This window comes from Colias eurytheme, chromosome 2 (assembly GCF_061535395.1).
Source record: "Colias eurytheme isolate Ceu_HAF_F1 chromosome 2, ilColEury1 Martin Lab GWU primary, whole genome shotgun sequence".
Lineage (NCBI taxonomy): Eukaryota > Metazoa > Arthropoda > Insecta > Lepidoptera > Pieridae > Colias > Colias eurytheme.
This window is the reverse complement of record NC_142981.1, coordinates 3,538,857-3,562,535: the sequence shown is the minus strand read 5'-3', so window position 1 is coordinate 3,562,535 and position 23,679 is coordinate 3,538,857. Positions and strand designations below refer to the sequence as shown.

Below are 23,679 nucleotides of genomic sequence, written 5' to 3'. Positions count from 1 at the left end.
TGAAATACCATCATATAAAACTATTTTATGCAATGATATTTTATTCAACACATTCTCTCGACGACGGGAATTTGTATAAAAAATAAAGTTTAAATACCGTCATATTAATTCATACCACGAGCAATATTTTATGTAAACAAAACATCTATGTTTTCTTCGTCTATTCAATGTTCCTATTATACTAAAGAAAAAATAAACAAAGGAATATCAATGCTCGTATAAGCCGAGAGCAGACTTGCAAGTAACGTCGTAGCGGTTCTACAAAGAACAACTTGGTAACGAAAACGAACCGTTTCCCAGCGATAGTCTTTGTGTTTATGTACTCAGCATTCTCAGTGAGCCGAGAAATTGATGCTTAGAGCTAGAATTTATACTTCATTGTGCTGGTAATTACCATATACTGATGTTGTGCATTTCGTTTCTCTTTTCGCTCCACTAGTGCCTTTGCATCGACTTTTTACTTTGTTCTAACATTCTATAGGTAAAATAGTGGATGTAATTATCAACCATTTGATGAGTTCTTTGCAATATTTACTATATATACAATTGAACATTGCAGTAAACATTAGCTTTATTAAATTCGATTTCAGAAATAGCACAAAATAAGAACTCTTGTATAAGCCCGGTTTTAGTACAGTTTTTAATTCCAATAAAAATAAGCAATGAGTACATACGAGTGTGAGATTGCGGTTGCCAAAATTCATGATTAAAAATCCACCCCAACGTCCATCATTTCTGTGATGCTTGTCGAACGGGCGACCAAATAACTTCGCTAATTGAAAAATAATATGCTTTGATACATAGCAGACGAAAAAAGATATGCAAATTATATTTCATCATTTTATTAGAATTCATGAATTATGACTAGTAGGAATAAACGTAAAATAAAAAAAAGTTCTTTTTGCTTTTTCTCGTCCCAATAATCGATTTCTTTGTTTGGCTTTCAAAATTAAATTGAAAATTAAATAAACAGAGGTATAAATCTCCTTCTATTTCTTACCCTATATTGTCTAAATCAAAAGCAGACTTCGGGTAAACACTACATGGGGTCTTTGCAGTGGAAAATTTTGTAGTCGAAAGCACTCGAACTGCGTAGTACGTTTAATTTTAAATAAGACCCGTACCAAATTGGAGAAATATATTATTATCACTCATGGAAATGACCATAATCGAAAAAATAATGTTATGTGCTCTTATTGATAAAACTGAAATATGTGAATGGAGCTGAAGAAGCAAAGTTTCAATGACATTCTAGAAATTGAAAAATACTTAGTTGATGGATATTCACAAAAATATTGAAATGTTAATGTTCATTAAAAGTTTTCAATAACTAGTGCCACCTATACTGCCGACTCCTTTTCATGGGTTTTTTTTTCGTTTCTTTTCTCCTTGTTATCAGCTAAGATACCTATTTATAGATATATATACGTTAATTACCGTTTGCCAAAGATATTTTTAAATTTGAAAGACGGTTGGCTACAACACTGAACCTAGATTAGATGTTAATTTAATCAATTAGCAGACTCGTCACTCCCAAGTTATAATTTAATATAATCAGTAATTCGATATAAATTTAGCCCTCTGAATAATTAAATATTGTAGAAATAACGATGAATCCAATTTATAAAATATAACGTAGAACGGGCTAACGGGCTTACCGAATCACTAATCAGAAAAGCAATTTTATTCATGAACATATAATATTTACCAATAATAAAGCGATGATCGAAATATTCAACGCTACAGTAAACTTCAATCAGTACATTAAAGGGTGGCTCTCCTTTGTAAGCTCCAATCCAATATCAATATATAATTTAGGTACGTTCCCCGAGCGGAGTATTAATTTACAGCTCCGAATTGCTAGCACAGAACTAGGTATTTACCATTAATATATAATAATCCATGTATAAATGTTAGCTGACTGGAACATGTCGGCCCGGATGTAACTATTGGCAACAGCCACCCGGCGAACCTCCTAACGCCCTCTGCGACCCATTTTAGCGAATAAACCAATAGATATACAGACTGGAATTGCATGGTGTAAGGGTGCCGGTTACGATTGTATCCCGTTGTCAATTGCATCACCTCGCTGCCACCTGATTCCCGTTGCCGGGAGGGCGCCTCTGGCTGTTTGCCGGTTGCCTTCGCTTTGTGCCCGCTTAATAAGTATATTCAGCCATGTTGACTGCACACGACAGCGTTGATGTGTAGTAATTACTTTTCGAGTAGATGTTCGATATAACCATTGTTATGAACGTCCGACGCTAAATGGAAACCCGACGTATTTATGCTAGCGTTTAGGCCAAAGTGGGTGTAATTCGATGTCCAGTTGTCGAAGTTAATAATTTAAGTGTACAATTACCCACTTTTCTGTTTTGAAAATGGTTAAAGAGTTTTTAAATAAAACCATAAGCATCAGAATTATATTTTCATCTCAAAATAAACATTCAGAAGGCAATGTGATGGAATTGAATGAAAACAACCTAACTAGAGAGGTAGTGATGTCTTTGTTACCATCCACTCATTTATGAATAATAAAAAGACAATTTTACACAAAAAATCTTGCTATTTCTGCCAAAGTTTCAAGGAGAAAAGTAATCAAAAAGCGCGCCATAGAATATAACTGTTCACATTATATCATCTCATTTGTAATTATCTATCACCAAAATTCAAAGCCAAAGCACTATATAATAATACAAATTAATCCAAAATTAACTGAAGCGCGTTTGAAATCTCACGAAACCCATCCGTTAATTGTGTACGAACCGAGACACGTGCTACAACTATGCGAGGCATGTACGAGCATTGTGCGATATGTGCAGTATGTATGCCCGCCATGTAGCTATGCTTTGTTCTAATTTACGCGTCTTGGAGATGTTGCAGCAGCTACTAATTAAACATTACCACATAGCATGTGCTCCAAATTCCCTCTCAGTACATAATTGCCTTATTTACATAAATGCAAAGTCATGAGTGTTGCCGTATTTAGTAAAATTTAATTATGTTGAGGGCCTATGAGGGTGTAATGACATTTTCATTTATATTACCTACAGTGCTTATCGGTTTTTAGATGTTGACAAAGTTTTTGGATATAAAATCATGTTAAATATATGTATGTAAATTGTAAACCTATTTACCTACAAACGTATACACTTACACTTTTAATAATATAATTGCTACGAAGAAAAAATACGATATAAAGGCTTATCACCGCTTTCCATTGTAGGTACAACAAACACTAAATTAACTTGCATGTTTGTGATGTACAATATTTAACCAAATTGATTTGATTCCTTTGTTCTTAACGTCTTTGTGTAAAGGCGTCGGCGTGTAAATGACTCGAGCACCAGATCCATTAGGGCCAGCAAATGGGCCCTAAGAGAGATGAGGCGCCGTCCGCATGCCTCGATGGATGATATAACTTGATTGAATATCCTCCCGTCCGCCCGAGTCTGTTTATTATGATGTAGGTTTATCTTTTAGGTAGGACTACGAAATTTCAAATGGGTTGGGGAAGCGTTAAATCTTTTTAGAGATGGTTAGATGCACGCGTAATTAAAAGAAGTTCATGAAAATAGGGTAAAACGAATATGTAGAGCCTTACGTAGAGCAGCAACAAATGCTCTTTATCAGTACTAATATAGAGGGACACGAAAAAGTAACATGCAAAGGAGCTTGTTCAAATAATTAAACACTTTTATTATAAATTTCTTATTTATTTTTAAATTATAATTTTTTATCATTATAATTTAATCAAACAATTCATTTGTCGCATATAATTTCTGCAAGACAGAGGGCTGCTCTACTCTACCTTCCTTTTCGGTCTAATAACTTCATTCAGCCTCAATAATTTTTTTTCCTTTTAGAGCTTTCAAAATAATATCATCAGGTGACAGTTTTCCCTCTACTTATGTGTTATATTTTTACTTCGTTATGAAAATTTGTTAGAAAATATTTTACCAAACTTATTTTATATAAGACCCTTCTTGTTTAGGTAATATAATATGAGACATTAGACAAAATTAACTTGAACGTATTGTATATGTGTCTTATGAATGCTATAAATAGTTAAGACAACCACTACGCAATGTATTTGTTATATTATATTTATTCACGACAAACTCTCTGATCACTGAACACCAGGCTACATTCCAACAGCTGTGCAAACCACATCTATTTAATAATTTACAACAAATACAAGCTGAGCTTTTTTATAGATAATGAATAGCAAAGGATTGCCCGTATTTTTCTGCGTCAGCGGTTAGGAGACACAATAAGATTGATGTCGTAGAGCTAAGAGATAGCCCTAACAAATAGACATTTACAATAAACGGATTACACGTCGATACCATGTGGGGTCAAAGAGATCAGTGATTCTGGGCATCCTTAAATGATCCTATTTTTCCCATTTGGAGAAATTTCTCGTTTTCTGGCAGCTGTTTCAAAAAATAGTTTGGTAAGGTTGGTAAGTATTCTTTCACATTCTGAAAAATTACTCGTTCTCTAGAAGTCATTTCATAAATAGGAGTCGGAATATCCAAGAGTAAAGGTGTTTGGATAAAACAGGATTGTGTAAGTACAAGCATATATTTTTTAATAACAACTTTCAAAGAACTTTGTATGTTATAACGTCATGCATCAAATATGTAGGTAATAGGTTCCTGCTCCTAGCACCCATTGACAACCGATCCTCAAATATAATCATATAAAATGATTACATCACATATATCTTATTAGTAAGAAAATCGGGTTACTTTCATTTTAAACGATTTTGGTTTGTTGAAAACTTACAATAGTTTTAATAGATATTTTATATATTTTTTCAAATAAGCAACAAACAATATAATTTTGCTGCAAAAATCGACTGGAATGCTGTATGGAAGGCGGATTCTATAGAAGAAAAAGTGTCAGTATTTAGCAATCTTTTAGTAAATCTATATGATGTTCACGCTCCTATAAAGCCTGTTAAAATTAAACACCTCCCTGCTCCATGGCTTACGCACGAATTAAGAGTCCTTTTGCACAAGAAGAATAAATCTAAAACTCAATATAAGATGAAGCCGTCAGATATTAATCGAGAGAAATATAAAATCATCCGTAACAAATGCAACACTGCTTGTAGAGATGCACAGAGGCGTCATATACATACCTCTATTGAAAACGGCGATCCAGCCAAGGTATGGAAGTTTCTGAAATCACTGGGAGTAGGGAGTAAGGATAGTAGCTGCCCTTCAAAGAACATCAATCTAGAATCATTAAATCAACACTTTACTTCATCATCTTTTTCCCTTAATAATAGCAACAAAACTAAAACTTTAAACTACTTATCTTCCTTGCCCTCTTCTAATTTCCCATCTTTTCATTTTAAATCTTTCTCTATTAGTGAAGTTGAGAAAACTATTTTGTCTATTACCTCAAATTCTGTTGGTGTGGATGGCATTAGTCGTAATATGATCGTTCCAATCCTAGACATCATCAATCCTGTCATAACCCACATCCTGAATACCTCTATTACATCTAGTGTTTTTCCTCAAATGTGGAAAAAGGCTAATGTTATTCCTATCCCCAAAATTAATTCACCTAAATCCTCATCTGACTATAGGCCTATTTCCATCTTACCCTTCCTGTCCAAAATCCTAGAGCGTCTTATTCACCAACAACTCAGTTCCTTTCTAAATAAAAATTCCCTTCTTAATCCTTTCCAATCTGGTTTCCGCCCCGGTCATAGTACGACTACTGCCCTTCTCAAAATCACGGATGACATACGCTGGGGTATGGACAATAGGATGCTCACAGTTCTTGTACTCTTAGACTTTAGCAACGCCTTCAATACCGTAGACTTCGATTTATTATTGGCCATGCTTCGATCTATTAACTTATCTCCCAATGTCCTTCAATGGTTTCAGAGCTACTTGGCTGGTCGTCAGCAACGCGTTCTTGTTGACAACTCCTTCTCTACATGGCGCAATGTAACTGCTGGCGTGCCGCAGGGTGGTGTGCTTTCTCCTTTACTGTTTGCCATGTTTATTAACTTCTTAACTCCCCATCTGACTTCCTTATATCATCTTTATGCAGATGACCTCCAAATATATGCACAGTCATCCTTAGCTGATCTTAATACTGCAATTGATAGCATCAACGATAACCTAAACAAGGTGTCCGACTGGTGTGTGAGCTATGGACTCAAGCTTAACCCTCTTAAGTCGCAAGCAATTATTATTGGCAGCCAGAGTCTTGTGGCCAGAATTAACTGGACTACCTTACCACCTATAATTATTGATAGCGTAATCGTGCCTTATAGCAAATCCGTTAAGAACTTGGGTTTACATATGGATGAAACACTGTCTTGGTCTGTACACCTAAAAAATATAAGTAGAAAAATATTTTTTACAGCATCTAGTTTAAGAAGGCTGCGCAATTTCTTGCCTATTCCCACCAAAATTATGCTTGCCCAGACCCTAATGCTTCCAACACTGGATTATGCCGATGTTTGTTTCTCAAACCTTACACAGGCGCAACTAGATAAACTCGAACGCTTACAGAACCTTGCTGTGCGCTTCGTTTTTGGGTTAAGGAAATATGATCATGTCACAGCCTTCCGGAAACAGTTACATTGGTTACCCATCCGGCTTCGTCGTAACGCTCATGTTCTTTCTCTCCTTTACTCTATCCTATTTGATCCCCGTATCCCGTGCTACTTAAAAGATAATTTTGAATTTTTATCTGCCAGGAGTCTGAACCTACGTTCTAATGATAACCTAATGCTAAGTATTCCAGTCCATCATACGAAATTCTACAACGCCTCTTTCGCCGTAAAAGCTGTTCAACTATGGAACCAATTGCCCACTAGCATTAGGAAAGCTCAAACGCTTCATTCTTTCAAAAATATGGTCAAGAGTCATTATTTGCATACCTGTTAAATATTTTGCTTATTAATTTTTATTTTCTTTTTGTTTGCTGTTATACTGTTTGTTTATCAACTTCTTTTTTTTTGCTGTGTGTTTATATGTATAATTTTTTGATTATTTTTTTTGATTATTTTTCTCGGTTTGTTTTTGGTTATTTTTTTTTTTTTATTTTGTTTTTTTTAGAATTGTTTTCTTTTTTATAATTATGTTTTTACGTAATATTTTATGTGATGTCCTTTTTTTTTTTTTGTTCTATTTTATTGTGTACATAATCATCCCTAGTACTTTTAACTATGTCACTGATCGAATGGGTTGCTTGGAAGAAATTGCTTGTAGCAATAAAGCCGCCTTTTGACTAAATATGTCCTATTAAGTAAAATTTGTATTTTCTGTTTGTGTGCAATAAAGCTTATAAATAAAATAAAAAATAAAAAACAATATAATTTTCAACAGTATTCATCGAAATATTTTCAACCACTCTCCAACCAAAAATCACCCAGCTTCCTTTATTAAAAAAGTATCGATTCGATTTTTTGTGGAAAGAGGGTGCGTCCATCAAGGCTGGTCGCATCACGCGCTGATAGCGGTCCCTCCGGCTCGCGGAGGATGGAGCAGCCCAATAAATCACTAATAAGATTCATGGCTGCACGTCACACAACCCCTTTGCGATTTCCTGTTTTTTGGCATTGTACTTTTAACATTTATAGATGTATGTTAAAAAAAAGAATGTGTTGAAATAACATCAGTTCATGTGCTTGATTTTACGCGAGTATTATCTATACCTACATTTAGAAATTAAAGAATTTAACGGATTTTAAACGCGATTTATTCATTATATTATTATCCTGACGTTTCTCACACTTTACAGCATCTCACAGGGAGATGTTAATTTCTAAGCATCAGTTCAGATAATTATCACGTTTTCTTCGATTAAAGGACGTCATCTGTCAAGGAAGAAAGTAATGTATCCGTTAATTAATATGTTGTAGGTTATTGTAATTTTCCTTTTCTTACAACGTGTGTTAATTACCTTCTAATTAAGCCCCGGTAATTGAGTATTGTATCTGACAAAAAATACCTAGTGTGTTTGAAACAGCTAGGCAAAGCCTTATAAAACTTCTACTCGTTTACATCCCTGGTACACATTTATGAAGCACTCTTCAACTTACCTTGAACTTAAAGTAATTAAACGTTAATTAAAGTTCTACCAAAGCAAAGTGACTCAAAGTCGGTGTTTTCATTTAAAGTAACAAATATTTCGTTAAAATATCACATTTACAAAGCCCACGTAACTAAGTAGGTACGTCATTATTGCTTTCCTTATTATCTGGCCCTCAGCGCTGAAACAACAGTGTGTCGTGCGTTACGGGCTCTGAAAGTGGCATAAAAGAGAATAATTAAAAACCTCGTTACTCTCAAAGCAATAAGAGGGACCGGCAAAGGAACGTCGAGCGCTCAAAATAAAGCAAGAACCGTTTTAGACGTTCCGTGGAACCTGTATAAATGCAAGCACATTTGCAGGCGTCTGCCTCTTTATTGCCTGCCGTGCAAGACAAAAGAGCTAAAAGTGCGCCCGGGGAATATTAATAAGAATTTATCCCGACGCTTTTAAATTTAAAACATAGAGCTACAAAACCTACATAATGTACGCGTCGCGCCAGAAATCCGTTTTCACTTTAAATGCAATTTACTTATTCATCGCTGAATAATCCCGACCCGCAAAGAAATGTTTAAGCTCTCAGTGGGTAAACAGGGTTTATGAGTGAGAGAAAGTTTGCGCGCCCCCGCGGAGGTGGCCGGGCGCCCGGGCTCGCCGAGCGGCCCGGCCGGGGACCGCCACTGTGTACTGTGATACCTAAATATACATTTATAATTATCTGTTCCTTGTCACATGAATCGAAAACGTTTTGCCATGCTCTGTTCTCTGTAAGGACCTATTACAATATTGCGTAGATTGCCTTTGTAATAATTTTGCGTAATTTTATTCCCTCTGCAATTTTAATAATGAAATTGAATTAAGTGTTAGGTAATTATTAACTATTATTGCATATATGAATAAGTATGTTGAAATTACTGAAGGATAAATAATTATCTAATATTTTCTTGAATTAATGCATTAATGCTATATTGATTCATATTTTTAATAAACTGGTGACACATTTATAAAATCATGAATGGCTACAACCCGTAACAGCACAACAAGGAAAGCACAAATGTGCAAACTCACGCAAAACGTAGCGTTGATAAATAGCACTACGAACGTATAATTTGAAATGGCGTCATGCCGTCTACCAAAATGGTGAACCGACCTTCACAAGCAGCCGGGAGAAAACGAGAAACGGATATTATAATTCATTTATTTTCTTTCCAAACAGTAAGACGTAACTCGTAAGGACTCTTCAGAAAATTTTCGTTAACCTAAACGTCAAACACTTTAAACTCCTTTTACATGTAACCTAAAACCATTAATAAGCCTCTTACCCTATCCGTCTAAGTCAACATCGGTGTAGCCCGAGCCTGAGATGTGAGGGGGAGGCCCGGAGGGTTGTCATGGCGACGTACGGGGGCGCGGACCCGAATTTTATCGATTCTGCTACAGACAGCAGCCGAGTTCGCCCACACTAACGCGATTCAACGCTCGTGTTTGTAGATCTCAGGGTTTTAGAGAGCTTTGACATCCAGCAACACGTACCACCGCTTCTGTTTAAATAGCTATTTACAGGCTCTCCGCCCGCGCCGTCGTCGTGTGCAAATTTTAGGCTAAACGTTTTATGCTCTTGACGTGGGTTAGTTTTTAAAATGCGCTGAATTATTCATTATCTTAGATGCAAAAGTTACATCACGTGCTCTGCTTCAAACTCTCTTGAGAATATTTGCAATTTTAATTAAACACTGGAGATATTTTCAACCTAGATATTTGCTAAGATAGAAATGAAAGTCAATATCTTCCTAGTCTATCTAACAAATTGAATCTAGATTGGAGACTTGTTTTCTTATAGAGAGGTGGTTTTAATTTTAATAAATAACAAAAACAGAAGCTACCTATAATATTCTAATTTGACTTACCTACCTACTTAATTTTTTTTCTTCTTGAAAGCTTCTTGGTAGGTTGGTAGGTAGATACGATTTCGATAGGAAATATAGGAATAGGTACTATTCATTATTTAAATAAGTACATGTTTTTACAAAAGAGAAATATACTGTATTTAATAATACAATGTTTTATTTAAAACCTAGCCTGCCTAAACAAGAAAAAAACAAATATATGCTAATAAATTTTTCGATAAAATCAACATATAGGAACAAAAAACAAACACGAAGCACGCGTCAAGTTGAGAAAACCGATTCACCCTTAGGGAATCGAGATCAGTAGTGTAGTTCCGAAAACACAAGCCTCGAAGCGATTTTTGAGTAGGGATAAAAGGAATGGGATCACAAAGGGTTCCGCGATATCAACTACTTTACCCTTCGCACAGTTCCCCTATCAATTGTTACCAGTTACGCATATTTTTACCCGCAAAACCCGGGCCGTGGGACGACGTCACATTGCGTGAGTATGCGAATACCATATAACACAGCATTTGTAGCAAGCTATATAATATGTAGCTAGTAAATCTGCTAGCGATCTTTAATATGTTTAATGTTGTCTCCTTTTTTATATACAATGAATTGTATTAAAAATGATCAACATAAAGTTTTTGTGATGCAGATATTTTATGTCAAACATTCCTCAGTCTCCTATAACAGAAATTCCAAAAATATATGAATGTAGGTAACAATATACGACGCCAACTGAACCAGATGACATCATTTCTTCCAAACGACTTAAAGAAAAATTCGGCAAAGTATCGCAGGGTCCGATTAACACAATATCTTTGACGATGTCGTTCACAAAAAGGGGCATAAGGGGACAAAAGTCCCTGAAACATTTCTCATTGAAGCGTGGGGGCTCCCCACACCACTTGCATAGCGCCCAGCTTCGTAGCACTCTAACCACGGTGTCCATAATTTATGCTAGCGAGCGGACCACGAAAAATAAATGAGCATCAGTAAGGAGAGGAAATGGAAAAAATAAGTTACGAAGCGGGATTGCGATTGCATTATGAAAGCAAACATGGACGGGTTATCTGTAGACTGTAGTTGAGTTCCGTCTTCCATTTCTTTGCTACCGTTCGTTAGACTGGTTTCATTTCCAGAGCCACTATTCTGAGTTAACTATCTTTTTATTGGCTTTAAATCTAGAACATAAAATACCGTTTGATTGTTGATATTCCCGAAACCTAAAATCTGTTGCGAATTACGAGTATTGCTTCGACGATATTTACTACCATCTTTCCAGTAGGTCCCTACAAGTTGGCATTCGTAGGAGGACCGTACTAAATTAATTTATTGCGTATGTGCTTTATTTTTCAATTGACGAACATAGACATAAAAATATTCAAAAGTTTCCAAGTAGGTATGTATAAAACCTTCAAATGTAAAGCTTAGGCAGTTGCGCTTATCCCCAATGTTCCCACGCTCGAGGCAACAGCGAAAACTTTTTAGGAAGGTAGGTACGCGTATTTAATGGGGCCCCAAGCACCTCTCCAGCTTGTTTTAATTCCTCGTTTCTTTACAACTCTGTCAAAATATAATGGATGGGCACGGGCCGGCTAATTGAATCCATTTTTCATAATTGACGAAACTGTAAGTACTTTTTGTGTTGTGTTGCTATTTAAAATAAATGAGCGACTGCTAACTATTCGCTCTTTACTTCTGTTTAGAAAAAGTTTAGTTTAAATTTTAATGAATCGTACACTAAACAGAGTGGTCAATTTAGAGATAAATGCAGTTTTTCCTTTTAGAAAGTATTTTAATAAATGCTTGCAGAATTTGTTATCTTTCTAATTATTGTACACTAGCTTCCGCCCGCGACTCCGTCCGCGCGGAAAAATTAAGATTTTTTTTTTTCTACGTATTTTTCCGGGATAAAAAGTATCCTATTTTATGCCCAGGATAATAAGGTATAATTATATCAAGTTTCATCGAAATCGAACCGTTAGTTTTCACGTGATGCCTTCACATACAGACAGACAGACAGACAAAAATTTTTTTTATCACATATTTGGGTTTAGTATCGATCCAGTAACACCCCCTACTATTTATTTTTTCAATATTTTCAATGTACAGAATTGACCCTTCTACAGATTTATTATATGTACCTATAGATAACAAGGGGCGTTTTATGGGCGGATTTGCTCATATCTAACCATTTCAGTTTTCACGTTACAATGCAAAAGCGATTTTTTTATCTTCTTTTGCACGCTATGGTAATCAAATTCCCTAATTAGGCCACAGGATTCATATCTGAACATGTACATATTTGATGGTAATTGGTATCCCACGTTCGAGTAGGTACCTACATCTGATCTAATACTAAATATTTTTAACTTGGTACACAACTACCTACATATAATCTTGGTAGAGCACTTTTTAAAGCGATTAGTTTCAATAATCTTTTTACAGGTATTACTTTCATCATGTGTATGCGAGTCTGAATTAATGTCTGAAAGAAACAGATTTTTTAATATGCTACATTTTCGGTGGCTTCATGAATGCATTTTTTGGATATCGCAAATCGTTGATAGTTAGTCCATTCAGGATGAGTATGAAAAGCGATTACTAGAGAAAATGTATGGGTATTAAATAAAACACAAAATAAAACAAAACTTACATAGGTAATATTATTTATCTTACAAAGGTGGGCTTACAGTACATGCGACTCGTACAATTGTACTTAACAATCATTAATTAATATAAATTATCACCATAACAAAAATATTAGCAATTTGAGTTTTTGGTGGTTTTTTCTTATACATATTTCCTATTTGGAAAGGCAACGTATATTTTTGAGTCATAAATGTTCCATTTTCACATTTTCAAATTGCATCAGTTAGTAATTATTTTATCTAATGTTATCACTGAAAAGTATAGAACAAGACTTTTAATTATTTATTATGAGGGTTTTATGTGAAAAAGGATATATTTAGTTATATTCAATTCTAATGTAATAACATTAAGCAAATATTGAAATGTTCGCTAGATATTCAGTAACGGTCAAAAGGGTAATCCAGTGTTCGCATACAAATTTGTAGAATTACGAAATTGGACATTAATCATATATTTTTACGAAAAGGATTTTACCTTTTTTTTCTTGATTTAGGAGAAAAAGAATTTTACCTTATTCCTCAATTTTGATAAAAAATAATTTCGTCTTTATTTTACATGTTATAAGTATACTAGCTGTTCCCCGCGGTTTTTTTACCCGCAGTGCTTCGCTCCTGTTTATCTTAGCGTGATGATATATATATCCTATAGCCTTACTCGATAAATGTGCTATCTAACACCGAAAGAATTTTTCAAATCGGACCAGTAGTTCCCGAGATTAGCGCGTTCAAACAAACAAACAAACAATCAAACAAACTCTTCAGATTTATAATATTAGTATAGATTATTAAAATTTGAAACTTATATCGAGCGCGGTCATTGACAGGCGTGTGAAAAACATTCGAAGAATAACTTCTTTTTTATAAAACGCAATTAAATGTATTTTTAAAATACCTTTTTATACAAATTAATAGCTATCACTTAAAATGAACATTTGCTTAAAATTTAACTTTGTTTGAAAAATAATTCGTTTTGATCACATTCCAGTGTTTTTTGTGTAATGACAGTGTGTGTATGTATAAATCTTATCTATATTTATCGATATTATAACTTAATCTAAAAGAAAATAAAAATTAAGGCGGCATTGTTTTTCCTCCACATAACCTAATTATTAAATATCACTCGTATTATCTTTTAAAAGCATGCTTTGATTGTAGGTATAATTTACTTCGTATATAAATAAACTAGTCGTATATACCGGTTCTGCCAATAGCAACCCGGTATATAGACAAAAAAGAGACGGGTTGCACTCCGGGAGTGCCGGCAGAAGTGAAAACTTGATTATTAACATGTTTGATATTTTGGAATGGTATCCGTCATACGCTTTTTCGATCAGGTCACGTGTCCTGACGCGAGTTTAAGATTTTATACCCATTACAGAAAAAGTGCTCAACGCCGCTAAAGAAGTTTTCGCTTCAAAATCATAGCTTTCAAACTCAGGAACAGTGTATCTACAATCAATTAAAGAATTACAATTGGTCCGTTTCATATGAGATGAAAACCCGATGACACTTTCCGTTTCAACAAAAACTTACAAATACGTGAATCAAAGGCACATTTAACTTAATTACAAATCAACACAAGTCCGGCATAGCCATTTTGACAAACTCGCTCAAGTTGACAAACTCATTATCTATAACCGTATCAAAAAGCAACTTGTTCTCTGCATCCAACTGATTAATCGCTTGCAATTTCATATACGTGTATGGGGAAAACGCCAAATGATTGCGTATACTCAATTTCGCGTCAACATCGGGCAACAAATTGGCCAACTTGTTGACGATTTGCGGCTGCAGGTTGCTGAAAATCAGGCCTTTTTCTCGATTCGCTAGAAGCTGTTCATAGTAGCAGCTGACGAAATCAGACGTATACGCTTGGAGCATACGCATCGGTCGTTGGTAACGATCGTCTTTGCCGTAACTCGCTTTCATGGTAGAGAAGATTTGTTTGTACCTGCAAATAAAATTTAATTATACTATTTTTTGTAACATATTACATAATGTTGGATATAAGTTATACTTGCATTGAAGTATTTATAAAAAAATATACTCATATTAAAAAAAAAAAAAGAAAATTCACAAAAAATGCATCGATATTCGATATGATAATATTAGAATTGTAATATCGATTAGCGAATAATTACAAAATATTATATGTATTATAAAGTTAGAGGTAGGTACATTGACACAGAGGTGAAAAGATATTTTCTAGCAATTTATCTCATTTGTAATCAGAATGAACAGCCACTGTTCAAGGAATCCTTCGCAGACAATAAAAATTTATTGGGTATTGTAGCCATTTTTTTTCTTACTCAACGAGGCGTTAAGATGTTATTTCGCCTTTTTCCTTGTTTTTTCTTGAATTTTGTGTGTTCAGTGAGCTTAATGAAAACATGAACCACTAAACTAGCCGATTATACGGTAACCTTGTCGATTTGCAATGTAGCTTTATTTACCACCAAAACAATAATGCTTCTCATAAATTATTGTGTTGACAGTTTATCTTAATATATATAAATCTAGTGTCACAATGTTTGTCCTCAATGGACTCCTAAACCACTTAACCGATTATAATAAAATTCGCACATCCATGTGCAGTTCGATCCAACTTGAGAGATAGGATAGTTTAAATATGTAGGTACCACGGGCGAAGCCGGGGCGGACCGCTAGTATTACAATAAAAAAGTAAAATAAACTTTTATAACGAAAAATTAAACACCGCCTTTGAAAAAGCAGAATGGAACTTCATTCTATTTTTTCCTATATTTTGAAGACAGCTCAGATTTTTATTATCAAAACAAGTACATAAAAACAATTAGTTATGAATTTAGTAACATGAAATTTTTGATTCAAAACTGTTCCATGCCGTGTGCAAGGAGACATTTCAGTCAGATACCACATACTTACTGTGGCGTTGCCACTTTTATTATCAATATTTTATTAACTGTGGCGTTACGAAAGGGACCGTTAATTTTCTCTAGTCAATGCGCAGTTAATACTGATTACTGAAACACAATTCATTGTCTTCTGTTGTATGTACTGAACTCATTGTGGTGAAACATTGTATAGTATTAACATATTGTAATAGTAAAAGATTGATTAAAAGTTTAATCAACAAAGATCTTTCATTTGACATGGGTAACAAAACCCCATACTACCAACTGAAAAATTTACCTTTAACCTTAAAAATAATAAAAAACCATACTTACAACAATATCAATTCAGCGAGGTTATCCTGCAACACAGCAGAGGGCGCTAGCAGCGGCAGCGCGAGCGGCAATAGCGCGGGGGGTCGGCAAGCACCAACCCCCTCCCGACCCCCAACCCCCGTGACCATAACCCCTTGCTGGTTCTTTCGACCCCTGTGACCCCCTTGAGCTGCACACGCGAGTGCATCGCTGCGGGCGCTCTGACGTAAGGAGCGCACGGATGAGAATAGTACACGCGCATCTTCTACGGAAGAAAAACATAATTTCAACAAAAATTATAGTTAGCTAACATAGGAAATTAGGAATGACAAGGAATTTTTCATTGGTTTTTACTGGTATGGAGAAAAACGAGAGTATTTTACAAAGTTTGATTACAAATTATAGAAAACTAGCTGTGCCCTGATATATAACCTATAGCCTTGCTCGATAAATGGTCTGTCTGACACCGAAATAATTTTTAAAATCGGACCAGTAGTTCCTTAGATTAGCGCGTTCAAACAAACAAACCAATTCTTTAGCTTTACAATATTAGTATAGATAATTCATAAAACTCAATAAGAGAACATATTACTTGTTTTGTAGAAGCATAGTCTTCATCAATGATCACTCATTCAATAACATTAAATATAGGCTCCTCATTGCTCCTGACGTTAGCTAATTAATTAATTCTAATGTAAGGAAAAAAGTACTAACCAGGATTAGCCTGCAGTGCTTTGCTGCACATATCATTCAGTTTCGACGCAACCATCTGTATAGTTGCTGCAAAGCTGGCGGCCGATGTCTCCATACTTAAAAAGTATTGTCGAGATCTCGTACTAGCATATACCTGAGAAAAAACTGCATTGAAATAAACATTTTGTAATTTGTAAAAACTAGTGGATATAAAAGTCTAAATAATCATTTCGAAAAGCAGTATAAGATAATGCAATACATACGTCATACTATTATATTAAATATATTAAATATTTCGTCGGCGCGGAAAAAGTTCATGCATTAAAATAGCGACATATTATACGTCCCATAAAATAATTATGAGTTAAGAAGAAGTACTCAACATGATAATTAATTTTATCCGAAAATTGAAGAAAATACTTAAGGTGCCTAAGGGCGTTTGTCCACTACAAGGAATTTTACGGTCCGGCATTCCGATTTTTTACGGTCCGGTATGGCACGCCATTAATCTATATACTAGCTTGTGCACTATAAGTAATTTTACTGTCCGACATTTTACTTTTCCCTATTCCGGATGGTTTTTTGTGTCTACGAGTCGCTGTAGGTATAATTGTTTTCGAATGCCCACTTGCTTGGATTTTACTGGTTTTTACTGCATATGCCAATTAAAAGCAAGCTTTTGTTTTACTTTCTTTTAGTTGGCAATGTGATTTGAGAAGTCGGTATTGTTATTTTATATACATTGACCAAGCATTAACCTATAATTATTATCTAAGTAAGTGTTGGTAAGTTAAAGTTCAAGTGGGAATAGCTTTAGCTCCTCGTCACCGATTAAAATAAATAAGTGAAACACGCATTTTAAATCTCTTACGGAACTTTACTTTTTATTATAACGAAGTAATATAATATTTCACCTTCTATATTTTTTACTCGTTTCTTGTAAAATGCAAAAACAATCATTTATGATAGCATTATACCGCCAAACTTCCTTGAACTGTACCGCACTGATCCGAGTAAAAACGGACAGGTGCACAAGCCAATTCATCGGTTTTTTCATGCCACACCGGACCGTAAAAAATCGGAATGCCGGACAGTAAAATTCCCTGTAGTGCACAAGCGCCCTTAAAATACTTTTCTTACCAAGTTAGTATACATAGCTGTGATACTCTTGAGTATAGCACACTGTCGAATCGGGTGCGCTCTGCAATATATCTTTGTGAATGCATCCAATATGTCACCGATGTGCTCTGGACTCTCCACGTTGACCCATTCTATTAGATCTAGTATCTGAAAATATTTTTATTGTTTAATATGAGCTTCAATTAAAACAATATATTATCAATTTTAGTGAAATTGAGAATTTTCTTTTATTAATTCGGCTGTGTTATTGGCGCACTACAAGCCAAGGGTTGTTGTAAAATTTAACAATACAAAAATTATTAATTTGAATTTTTAACTTCAAATTTTTATGCAAAATGTATAAACTTCAAAAGTGGACACCACAAAATTTTTTCGGTAAAAATAAATCAATACAGCATTTTACCTCGACAAAATAGTCATCTTCATTCCAGAAAGGCAAGAACTGCGCTAAGAATCTTGTGATAACTGGTAACCCTTGCATCAGGGTTGATTGGAAGACGTCCAACTGACGAAGTAAATTCTGTTTCTCAGTATAAGTGTGGGGCGATATGTCCAGGAAACCTGCAATTTTTTATAAAAATATAACCCTGTGTTTTTTTTTTAATCATAATCAGACCTGTTGCTTGTTAAAGAGGAAAATATTATTTATTAAATTCTTATTAATGTGTGCCAATCACAACACAATACAATTTACTTTAACACAATATATAATATTTATGTACATAATATTATTCTAAAAATTATCTGTTTTAAATTGTATTTTCACTAAGTTAATAGTCAAGGAAAATTAATTAACTATTACTGCTACATAGTACCTATATGAAAGAAATTTACAAATTACCCTTACGGCATTTTAATATACATAAAATACTTACAATTAATAAGCAAATGGTGCAAATCGTGTGTGAAGAACGCTTGATCGGTTTGATCGGCCAACGCAAGCAGGGTGAGGCCAGTTTCGTTACACAGCAAAGCGCGAAGACGCGCCGGCCGAGACACGTTGTGGTTCAAACTATATTGCAACAGTGATACTGGCCTGAAATATAAGAGTATTATAATCTATTAACAGTTATTTTTTTAAATTTAGCATTTACTGGAAACACTGCTTCCTGCTCAGGGGCGTAGCTACCGGCGTATCTGCCGTATCAATTATACGGAGCCCCCGTGCCAAGAGGGCCCCCAACGTGCGCTTTTGTGAGAAATCTTTACCCTTTCTAAGGGCCCCCAAACAAATTTTTATACGGGGCCCCGCCATGGTACGCTACGCTTCTGTTCCTGCTTCTAGCATAAAAGATATCTAAAATTCTATAATATAGGCAGTTGCAGTGGGCAATACATATAAAAGGGTACAATTATGCAAATAAAATCAAATGCTTTTCCTAGCATTTATTTTCTAATGAACAGTTTACAGTACAAGCAATCTCTGGTCAAATTTTTTTTTATTTTATTTATTTTATTTATTTAACATAATATTAATTCTTAGAGCGTATACGCACTATGCGGGTAGCCGCATTGCGGGTAGCCGTCCGGCTGACCGCAATCACAATTATGTATGTAATATTCATTTCTATGTGCACTGCGATGCGGCTACCGCAGACCGCACAGTGCGCATAGAAATGAATATTACGTACATAATTGTGATTGGGGTCAGCCGGACGGCTACCCGCAATGCGGCTACCCGCATAGTGCGTATACGCTCTTAGATGATATAATTTACATTGATGCAATCATAAACTCATTCAAGTTTTTCTGTGCACCATTAGCCCACAAACCGCTACATATTATGTTTTAATACTTATTGTTAGTTCTTAATCCTAATGAGGGTACTTAGAAAATTTTTAGTAACGAGCGACATCGGTAATCTTGCTGGCCGTGTAAAGTGTAAACATACAGTATGCTCCTTTCGTGAATCTATAATTTTGTATTATTTGTATTTATATTTAGATAAAATCTATACTTATAATAAATCTGTAGAGAGGCCAATTCTGTACATGAAATATATTTAAAAAAAAACTATGAAGGGGTGATAAGGGATCGCTACTGATGCCAAAAATGCAATCAGTAAAATTTTTGTCTGTCTGTCTGTCTGTCTGTCTGTATATTCGTTATAGAAACAAAAACTACACGACGGATTTTAACCAAATTTGGCACAATTATTCTTCATACTCCTGGGCAGGTTATAGTAAAAGAATCATGTAAATCGGTGTAGAAACACCAAAGTTATACATAAAATACGCTATAAGTCATCGCGCGTGAATAACAGAATCATGCCATAAGGATTATTTTTGTGTATCAGTTGCCGCGTTCGACGCGCTTCGCGGCGGGAGCTATAAAAAGGCGGCGGGTCCGCACCCGTTTCGCGTTGTCACGGCATCACGTGTGAACGGCTGAACCGATTTCGATAATTCTTTTCTATTATATTCCTTGAAGTACGAGGATGGTTCTTATGTAGAGAAAACGTAAATATGTACCACGGGCGAAGCCGGGGCGGACCGCTAGTTAGTAATAAGTTCTTATTATTTTATGAATGAACAGATTAATTATATTTTAGAGTTATTAGAAGGTTAGAGTTAGAGTTATTATATTTTAGAGTTATTAGAAGGTTTTTTTTATAATAGTTTATTTATATTTACTAAAAAGTATTGCTTTAGTTTGAATTTTAGATTTTTGTGAGTGAATCTCTTAAAGATATAGGTAGTTTGTTGATGAGAGAAATAAAAAATATATAATAAGTATTCTCAACGCTTACTAAAAATTTAAAAACAACTTACTCAGAAAAGTCCAAATAGTTCTTCTGAGGTGCTTTATTGTTGTATTGCATTGAACCCACATGAAGGAATTCCATTTTAGGCACAAGTGGCTCCGCTTTCTTATTTCTGCTGTTTTCCTACAAAGATAATGTTTAAAATCACTTTCAGATAGGAAAATTTTAGTGTCAAATGTATCTTTTTTATAAAATGATGTGAAATAATGTTGGAAAAGATTGTAAAATTTTATTGAGATTTGAACGTAGACTGAAATAAGTGCAGATCAGCAGTTTCTAAAAAACTACAGAGTTAATCAAGCACTTAATATGGATATATGAGTAGCAGGATAATACTAGAATAGACTTACCATATTCATGGCATTAACCCAAATAAGTCTCTGTTTTTCTTCAGTTTTTATATTTCTCCTGTTCTGCAAATAAATATTCATTAATTTAATTATTTTTTTAAATAAAGTGTATGTATAATTAATAGAGCAGATAAACAAACTTACCTGACAATTTTGGAATCTCATCAATAAATTAGCATTTATTTTCCTAAATGCAGTGTGTATAGATATAGAAGGAATATCTTCTGGGCAACATTCTGGTTTGTAGGATTTGAACAAACCTATGAGAACTTGCAACTGTCTGAATAAATTCTATAAAATAAAAAAAACATATTTAAGAAATAACAAACATAAATCATCAAAATATATTACATAGTTAAATAGTTAAAAGATAAATTTACCTTTCTGTCATATTGCCAACGGCCAATATGACCAACTATTCCATAATATGCCAGAGAAAAAGAGAAATATTTCTTGAAAATACAGATAAAAATATGGATACTTAGTTATTAATGTGTTTATTATAAACTGCCCCCTAGTCAAGTGGCTTTCTGTTAGCGCAGCGTTCAATAGAATAGACTACGAATGTATGAGATTGACGTAAGCTGTAGATACGTTTTATCTACAGCTTACGTCAATCTCATTATCTACAGCTTACGTCAATCTCATACATTCGTAGTCTATTCTATTGAACGCTACGCTAACAGAAAGCCACTTGACTAGGGGGGCAGATCATTCAAAAAACTATGTAATTTCATAGTAGCATTTGTGTAGTATGTTTACACAAAAATATCTAGTAGTGAATTACACAAGTCACAACTGCACTAAATCATAATTTTTTGGTTCAATACCTTTGCCAACAGTTACTTTACTTTTAAATATATTGGGTTCAACTTAGTATAAAACACAATAATATGTGTACTAACCTTTTTGCTTTCCCTATTTTTAGCATGCTCCATCAATTCTAAAACTCTATTCCTTGTAACATCCGATGGTTTTGTCAACATATAAACAAGTTTCATTGCATGTACAGTCTGAAATAATAGTAAAGCTCACATTATAATTAAACTCAAACTTTTATTTATTCAATTAGACTTCTTATAAAAGCACTTTTGAATCATCAAAACATTTTTTAACATTTACCACCGATTTGGACAGCAGTTCTATGTTTAAACCTGTACATAACAATACATAATATTAAGCATGCCTGTACATTATAAATTCACATTCATATACATTATATATTATTCTTTAATAAATACTCACAAGCACTTCATATGTCAAAAATGTATAAAACAATTCATAGCCCATGTCCAATGCAGTCATATCTATAGAGTCTGCATCCATTGCCGCTGCAATGAATGAAAATATTTATAGTTATTAAAAAATATACCAATATAAAAAAAAATATTCCATACCTATTGTTTGTGTGATACCCACCTGTGAGCCAATCCAATACATGACCAATTCTAGGGAAATTGTTCAGGTTTTTATGATTGGCTAAGAGCCATTTTAAGCAATACTCTACGGTATTTTGAGCTACTTTTTCTTGAGGCACGATACAAGAGCCAAGGTTCACCCATTTTGTAATGGCTATAAAAATCAGGTCAATCAAAACATATAACAATATTATACAATAAAATATTATAATAGTTTGGAAATTGTATCAGAAAATAAAAACATATAAGAACAGCTCCTTACGTATACTTAGATTCAGCCAGACTTTAAACAAAGTATGGAAATCATCGTAATCTAAACCAGAAGTATCGGCGAGTGAAGCTAACTCTTCTATTTTACTTTCAAACAATTCCTTATCGAATCCTTTCTTTAGAGATTTTATGTAATCAATAATGTCTTCGACGTCCGTCATGTTAAAATCACCAACAAAGTATTAAATTATCACTTAAAATTAAATGAAAACACTAAAATTGAATTTCAATTTCAAAATTTAAATTATACGTTGACAATTTGACATTAAACATTCAAAATCATTGAACTTTTCAAGTGACAAGAGCTCGGGACAAGAGAGAAGACGAGATGTTTGCAAACACGATCAGTGTTGCACTATTTCTCTTAAATCTTTGTGGATAATAATTGACTACCTATTGAAATTTGAAAATATAGCTCTATTACATACACATCCTTTTTTCAACGGAGGTTGAAGTGCTCCACCTGCAGCAGTTCCTGTTAATCCATTTATGGTATATGTATTAAAATAAATAAATTATTTTATTAGTTAGTTCTTTAAAGAAACGAATCTTCAATGGCGGCGCTTATCATTCCCTCTCGCTCACACACGGCCGTACGGTATGCAAAAATAAAATGGAAAAATAAAATTACTAAAATGTATTTGATTTTCCCTATAATAGTTTTTATCATAAATTTACAATGACAATTATGCATTTGCGAAAGTAAATAATGTTTTATTGGAATTTGACAAAATATGTTCTTTGGGAAAAGTTGTTCAGTTTTATGGGCTTATTACAAGTATTATGGGGATTTTATTACATTCTGTATACGCAAATATGATAATTCATATAAATACACAAATACAATAACAAAAAAGTTTGTCAACAAACAATTTGAAATAATTAATAAAATAATTATCAATTTACGTTATTTTTATTTTCTTTTTTGATGATCCTACCATGGACGTATAAAAAAAGACGGACGCCGTTTTACGAACAAACAACGTGAAGCCACCGTAGTAAGCTAGCGATCGTGTAAAGACAATGAACACGCACACACTCTCACCATAGTAAGCTAGTCGGCCGCCATTACGTCGTGAACTACCGACTGATTAACTGCGTCACTGTTTCCCAAAAAATATTTAAAATGCTGTCTTGCGTGGTTAAATGGTGTCGCAACAGTACAATTTTAAATAACAAAACACAAGGGATTACATTCCACAGGGAAGCAAGTTATTTCTTTTATGTTTTAATGACAAAATTA

General features: G+C 34.2%; 1 protein-coding gene across 1 annotated transcript; it reads right to left on the bottom strand.

The window, feature by feature from the left end:
* Positions 1–13,908: 13,908 nt before the first annotated feature.
* On the bottom strand, positions 13,909–22,755 carry LOC149910177 (centromere protein I-like). The gene is made up of 13 exons (XM_090111093.1): positions 22,429–22,755; positions 22,168–22,320; positions 21,994–22,079; positions 21,654–21,761; positions 20,893–21,039; positions 20,749–20,811; positions 20,406–20,521; positions 18,510–18,670; positions 18,038–18,195; positions 17,635–17,781; positions 16,516–16,648; positions 15,823–16,066; positions 13,909–14,567 (listed from the first exon to the last, which is right to left on the bottom strand). The coding sequence occupies exons 1-13, from the start codon at positions 22,595–22,597 to the stop codon at positions 14,189–14,191; spliced, it is 2,064 nt and encodes a 687-aa protein (XP_089967219.1). The 5' UTR covers positions 22,598–22,755; the 3' UTR covers positions 13,909–14,188.
* Between the last annotated feature and the right edge of the window lie 924 nt (positions 22,756–23,679).